This window comes from Saccostrea cucullata, unplaced genomic scaffold (genome assembly GCF_032062105.1).
Source record: "Saccostrea cucullata isolate Sc308-1 unplaced genomic scaffold, CSIRO_AGI_Scuc_v1 ctg5505, whole genome shotgun sequence".
Lineage (NCBI taxonomy): Eukaryota > Metazoa > Mollusca > Bivalvia > Ostreida > Ostreidae > Saccostrea > Saccostrea cuccullata.
The window spans coordinates 1-7,507 of record NW_026929563.1 but is presented as its reverse complement, the minus strand read 5'-3'; the positions used below and the strand labels follow the sequence as shown (position 1 = coordinate 7,507).

At 31.8% G+C, this 7,507-nt stretch overlaps 1 protein-coding gene across 1 annotated transcript; it reads left to right on the top strand.

Annotated features, from left to right (window-relative positions):
• The first annotated feature begins 2,883 nt into the window (after positions 1–2,883).
• On the top strand, positions 2,884–7,194 carry LOC134281232 (post-GPI attachment to proteins factor 2-like). Its single transcript, XM_062763707.1, has 5 exons — positions 2,884–3,184; positions 3,856–4,114; positions 4,862–4,977; positions 6,831–6,939; positions 7,049–7,194. Exons 1-5 carry the CDS (start codon positions 3,041–3,043, stop codon positions 7,183–7,185), a joined length of 765 nt encoding a protein of 254 aa, XP_062619691.1. The 5' UTR covers positions 2,884–3,040; the 3' UTR covers positions 7,186–7,194.
• The last annotated feature ends 313 nt before the right edge of the window (positions 7,195–7,507 follow it).

The following is a 7,507-nucleotide window of genomic DNA, read 5'->3' as shown; positions in this document are numbered from 1 at the left end:
CTTATACATTTTTGCTAAAGCTTTTTCATGCTCGTTAGTCACCTTCTGTCAATAACAAATATCAGCCGTTTGTCTGCATTATCCATTCCTGATGTTAAGAAAAATGCAAAAGTCTATATTTTCTCAAGAATTTGAGTATGTCTATTTTCAAACATGTGTTACTATAGATAGAAATTAAAACCTCTGCTTCTCATTCTGTATTTCGTATATGCTTATTTTTACTTGTTGGTCACCATATTCCAATAGCAGTTAAAAACATATAGTCTGCAATTGTTCATCCAAAATGTGAGAAAAAAGTACAAAAAACGACATTTTTCCGATATTTTGCAGTTCGTCTATTTTTAAACATGTGTTACTATAAATAGAAATGGAAACCACTGCTTCTCATTTTGTATTTGATATAAGACTTTCTTTGACTTTGTTGTCACCATATGCCAATAGCAGTTAAAAACAGATAGTCAGCAATTATTCATCCAAAATTTTAGAAAAAAGTACAAAAAACGACATTTTCCCGATATTTCGCATTACATGTACGTCTATTTTTAAACATGTGTTACTATAAATAGAAATGGAAACCTCTGCTTATCATGCTGCATTCCACTGAATGTTCTTTTGTTCTTGTCAGACACATAATATCAGTTACATTTAATGACAGTAAGTCGGTAAATTTCCCATCTCTAATTTGAGAATTGGTGGAAAATCAACATTAAACAGTTAATTTCATATGTGTCTATTTTTAGACATTTGTACTATTTATAGAGATGAGAGCCTGTCCTCAGTAATTTGTGAGATATCATACTATTCCTTGTTCTTATTGATGAAATATTGGAGAGATCCATATTTTTATCATTTATGATTCAGTGGAGCTTCAAAATGATGGAAAATTGACATTTTTCATCATTTTATGAGACATGTCTATATTTAGGCATTTGAAGCTATAAATAGAAAACGGAAATCCCTGAAAATAATATGCATGGTAGTTATTGGTGTCCAGTCTCTGACATTAGCATATTGACTTTTACAGTATATTTCATAATTACCTAGCAATGGCATCTTAAACTCTGCCCAAATTTCATTTTTTGGATTTTTCTGAAATATGTCTGTTTTTAGATACATGTTACTAAAAATAGCATTGAGATCCCACCCCAATTTTTTCATGAGGGGACACTACTAATACTGACGTTTGACGACACGCATATGATTTGAAAAATTTCCGTAGACAATTTTTTTTATTTAACCTTAAATTTCTCAAAAAATGCCAAATTTTCCATTTTTCACATTTTGAGAAACTATGCTATTTTGCAGAACCGTTTTCTAAGAGTGGGGTCAATTCTGGAATAACTGGTTACATGCCCTGTATTCTTTAACAGTTGATGTTTTCTTATGATACAAAGATTTATATTTGAGTTCACTACATAAAGATAAAAATGCATTCATATTTCCTCAATTTTCATGTTTTTGTTTGGTCAAAAATGGCCGAAAATGGCCAAATTCAATGGATCCGTCTCCATGGCAACCGGGTGCACGTGGAAAACTTCTAACACCATATTTGCTGGTTTTGTACCAAGGTGCACCTGTGGTGCAAATTTCATCAAAATCGGAGATATGTCGTTTCCAAGCCCTATAGTAAATTTTTTGGTGCTTACAGAGAATGCATGTTAAATGTCAAATTTATGATAAAACATTCACATCTTTCCGAGAAATACCACAGGCACCTGAAATATGGATAATAACCCCCCCTTTTTTTTGTTAATGAAAAAAAAAAGTAAGAGTGTGTAATATCTCAAAAATATAAAATTTCCACGTCAAACACATCTATATGTCGTTATATGCAAGCAGATTGTACGTTTTCTCACATTTAGAGAATGACCCTATTCGGTATAATAAAAATACTGAATAGGGTCATTCTTTAAACGTGAGTAAAAGTACAATCTGCTTGCATATAACGACATAAGATGTGTTTGACGGGGAAATTTTATATTTTTGAGATATTATACACTCTTACATTTTTTTCATTTACAAAAAAGGGGGGGGGGGTATTATCCATACTTCAGGTGCCAGTGGAAATACTTCGTCCATTAAGCCAAAGGTCATATTACAAACATGATTTAAATGTCCAAATTCATCATGAGCAAAGTAGCATCGTGGTTAGCGCGTTTGTCTTATTTTTTATTGCTAGGGTTCGAATCCCACGAATACCGTCTAATATTTTTATAACGGAAAAAATACGACATTTTTTTCTCTCAGAAAAGGGTTTTTTCCTCATGATTTCATAAATTTCAATAATGAGTTGTTAATTTGATACTGAATTGACATATTGATTAACATTTCTTAATATCTGACGCTATAGGCATTCTGCCCGCCTTGTTCCCCCCATCTTCTTTCGAGTTATATAGAAACGTTTTTAATCTGTGGGTTTCGGCAAGACTGAGAAATATACATAGGGAGGGTATTGATTTTCAGAAACTATTGAAGTTATGTTTTTGAATTAAAGGCGTTCCGTGGTCATTAAAAACATGTTGATTTTGAAATAAAGTGCATATACAGTATCATGGTTTTTATTTTAAATCTCATAAAATGAAACTTCAAACAAAACAACAAAATACATCATAATGTATTCATTTATGATAATTCGCTCATTTTAAATATCTTGGCAATATTACATATGTATAAGGAAGATAGGCAAGGTCCCTCGCATAAAGAAATATACACATATTTTTCCCTTTACTGTATTCCAGTTTACGAGGCTGTGAAAATTGATCACCCGCATATATGTATATATCTAAAATGTGATTTAACCACCAATTTTTATTTACATGTATATTCCTGTTATATAACTATATCAATCTATAGTGATATATCCGGTCTGTTGTCCAACTCACGTGGCTAAAGATAAAGGATTTTTAAATGTGAGGATTTCAGCAGTACTTTAATTTACATTTGGACTTAATTTGTGTTTTGGTTTATACTTAGAACGTATCTTTAAATTTAAATGTGAAACATTCAGCATGCAGAACATTTGAGTATACCGCTTTGCATTATGGCTTATCAAAGTATACTCTTTCGGTTGCACTTTTCAACTTTGAGCAACATTGTTGCCGGACTTCCATTTTTCGCAACCTTATTTTGTGTTATCTGGTCGGTGTTATTCAATTTCAAGGAATCTACCGCAACACATTGCCGGGTAAGTTAATTTACATGGTTTGGAGCTTAATTTTTGGTCTCTCTGAACTGTAAACCCACTCATAAGTACGCAGGTAGTAAAATATATAATATAGAGAGATATATAACGAGGAGTGATCAAATCCAAAAAGCTCAATAAAACAATACAAAGGGAGCAGAGCAAACATGGATCTCTAAAAACACGGGTGGGATTAGGTGCCATGGAGGAGTTAGCATCCTCTCCCGACCAGTCAAACCCATTATGTGCTCCTTGTCGTAATCAGACGAAAAATGTAACGTACATATAACCAGAAGGTGTCTCTTAGACTTAACCTTGTGTCACATACTGTAGAGTCAATTAAGGATAAGAGATGATTGTGTCATTTGAACAGATCCAAGTTCACAGAAGAGACTGAACACTTATTGCCGTTTAAATAAATGTACACATGTACAGTTCATTTGATGGAGGAATTGTTAAGCTTTTCTTTCCACGATGAAGGCTTGGTTCAAGAACATAAACCAATTTGATTTGTTCAAAATATAAAGAAAAAGAACAATTCTGTCTCATTTCTGTTTCAAATGCCTGATTTAAATTGATGTTTAAATTTCTTTTTAAAGTCCAAACAGTACAAGTCGAAAATATAACCAAGTAAGTGAACTATCTGCTCTTTATTTGCATTAATTTATTTTCAGGTAGCCAACTACCTACCGTCCATAAGTGCAGCAATTGGTGGATACATTCCTCAGAGAAATGTATGGAGAATCTGTATTGCCCTTCACGCTTTTCCACGATTCCTCATAGCTTGTGCATATTACCGCTACCATATGCGATTTGTAGTAGAATCCTGGAGCAATATTTATACCATTTTAGCTGGACTATGTACTTTATTACATACTGTGGAGAATTTTGCTCTTGTCATTCTAACGTATATATCCTCCCTCGACGATAAAGGTTTGTTTTATTCTATAAATTGCTTCTAGATGAAGGGTTTAATACCTCGATCGAGCTTTTGTCGACAAAAATTCTTCGTTGTTTTAATTGTGTAGTTATTCAGTCTTCAAATTTTTGAAGATCAGATGCAGTATGCGATAATTTTTTCCCAAATCTTTATGTATTATTAACTGAAACTGTATTCTTCTAATGGAGAAGTGTAATAAGACCGTAATGATAATTGAAAAAAAAGTGTTCATCGTTGCCAGCTTTTAAAGAGTAAATGGAACTATCAAATTCTACAACTGAATCATTATCTCTGCCTAGTGTAATGGTAATTTAATGATTCTCATAATCGACTTGGGATTTAAATTATTTTGTGTTTCTATCTGTCTCAATATACGTCCTGGTTTTGTGAGACCCAATTGAATTTAAATAATTGACTATTTAAGGGTGTTTGACATTAAATATGTGTCAATATATTACATTTCGGTTTATTTTGCGTTTTATGTTTATTTTATGTCTGTCTGAATATAATTATTAGAGAAAAAAATAAATAATTTATTGCTTAATTTCGTATTATAAAAAAAACCATAGTTTATCGATGTTCATAAATAGAGGCTAGGTCTTGTTTTTTTTTTTTTTTTTTTTTTTTTTTTTTTTAACATATCATGTGCTATTTACATGTATATACGTCTGTTTTTATTTACCAATTACAAGATTAATAAAATAATAATATAAATATTTTTACATAACTTTACATTTCAGAGATTCATGAAAACATGTTTGTATTATTTATGGTCACATCTGAGATCTACATGTTGTTGACATGTTTTCTGTACCGATGGGGCCATTCAGGCAAAGGACGGGATATGACTCCTAAAGTGAGTAAATATTGTAATCTACAATACAAACAATACCACGTGTGTGACACATGTATCTTAATCCAGGTCCGCAAAATAATTCTAAATAAGGCCCTAACACACAGGAATAGATTACTTACATGTATATACCCACGGTTTCATAATACTGCATTCATATACTATAGATGACTAAATTTTCGCGACACCTTACTTTCGCGAGATAGTCATTGACTCTTTATTGGGGAGACATAATTTTCACGAATTGTTGTTACATGTATTCCTCTATATAACCGTAAGGAATACTTTTATACGTAAGGATATGAAATTTCGGCGGGCTCATTGTCTTAGTAATTACACGAAAATAAAGTTCTTGCGAATAAAAAGTGATTTACAGCATATTAAATAGGGGTCATATTATAAAATGTGACAAAACTTAAAAACTGTGATATTATAAATTGAAGTCCTTAATGTAATGATGTACTTTCATAATCAAGCAAACAACAGGACTGATGGAGAAAAAATCTATATACTTTTCTTAAAAGGTCAGAAACTAATTAATTTCATTTTAAAAATAGATTGTGAAATTGTTCTGGACAACCCACCCACCCACCCCTATCTACCCCCTTCCAAAAACCCGAAGAAAATACGTGTAATAAAAATAACACGCGCATTTTTTCTCATATAGAGTTATCTTTTAAAAATTACAATTTAATTTTCTTTATTGCATAATACACCCACGTGGGTCAAGCAAAACATTGAACAATATATGCGCTGCATTTCATTTCCGGAAATATGCATAGCATTTCCGACAATTTTTTATTTCATTTCCGACATTTTTTGTTTTCATTTCCGACATAATATTTCTTTCATTTCCGGAATTTACCTGTGCGGCAATTCAATGTTTTCTTGAAGTATCTATACCAAAATATTGATACAAAATAATAATAATAAAAAATAACTTTACATATATGCATATATGTAGCACTAAGACTAGGTAAAGGAGTTCAATGTGCATAAAACTTTTTCAACACATATAATGTGCACCAAATAAAATGTCAGTGACAGCAGCATACTTATGTCCAAGTCTTTGATAGATTTACAAAACTGGATTTCAATGATTTATTTCTGATTTATTCCTTAAAAATTTTCATAAGTTAAGTTATCATATCTGTTACTAATAGGTACTATATATGTATTTGAAAAATGTCGGAAATGAAAACAAAAAAATGTCGGAAATGAAAACTAAAAAATGTCGGAAATGAAAAGTTGATAATTACCAAATATTCCGGAAATGAAATGCAGCCAATAAATGACAACAAAACAAAGTTGAGGAAAAGATAGGTCAGGGTAAGATAAACTTTTACCATGCAGGAACAATATGTATTAACCGTAATTAGTAATTAATTTTTTTTTCAGCCTTTTGTTCTAATATTCTCTCTTTTATTATAATAAGCTTTTTTGGTGTCCCTGATAATACACTTGAACATATATTTCTTCCAATTAAAATGCACATTTCCTTAAACAATTAAAAAGTCCGCACACACCCCCCCCCCCCCCCGCCCCACTTGCATGTGAATATAAGCTCTAGATCTATAAATAAATAATTCTTCTCTCCCCATTTAAGTGGGAGGGGGAAATGTCAAGCCTTCTTAAACGAACAGAAATTAATTGCAAAAAAGACCCAATTAAGGGTGTGGGCTTGATGAGATGTCTACTGCTTGAATACTGTCTTCAACAATCCATTATTCTCAGGCAACTTTTTACACAGTCCCAGCTTATATTAATTTCATGTGGTATGATACTGTGAGTGTGGGGGGGGGGGGTGTTACATCGTAGAAATTATCCATAATATAAACCATTTTTTTCTTTTACAGGAAACTAAATCCTACCATTATAAAATTGCCTTATTTATCTTCAATCTCTCCATTTTCCTGATGGCAGTTTACATGTACTTCAGGCATAACTGGTATTGCGAGAGTGGAGGTTGGTTAAATATTAAAAATACATTTAAAACCTAGCTAAATTTTTTTTAATAATCTTGATTTCATCATTCCTTGTTGTCTGATATGATTTGATTTCTTTTGTATTTTAGTATACACTGGATTCGCCGCCTGTGAATATTTGGTGGTATTTTCAAACATTGCTTTTCATTACACTGCCAAGTTAGACTTTCACGACCAAGTCATGACTCTGGGAGGAGAATCTCATCGAACTTCAAAGGCAGCTTAACAGATATTTTCTACAACATTTTACTGTGTTTAACATGGCAAATAAAATATTTTTAAAATGTTTTAAAAGTATTTACTTCAATTTATTACGTTTAATTTTAAAGAGAGTATTTGCTGGTTTGTTCAGTCCCAAACAACTTAATATTAACGGTAAGGAATGTTCCTAAATAGGGTACCCGAGATGCACCCCCAGGAAATTAACCTTGAATTATCAAATATCTCAAATGGTTTTTACAAACTTCTTTCACGCCGGGACCATGATCATATAATTAAAGACTTATCCGCGTTCGTGTATTTAAATTAAAAATGCACAAAATTAATTC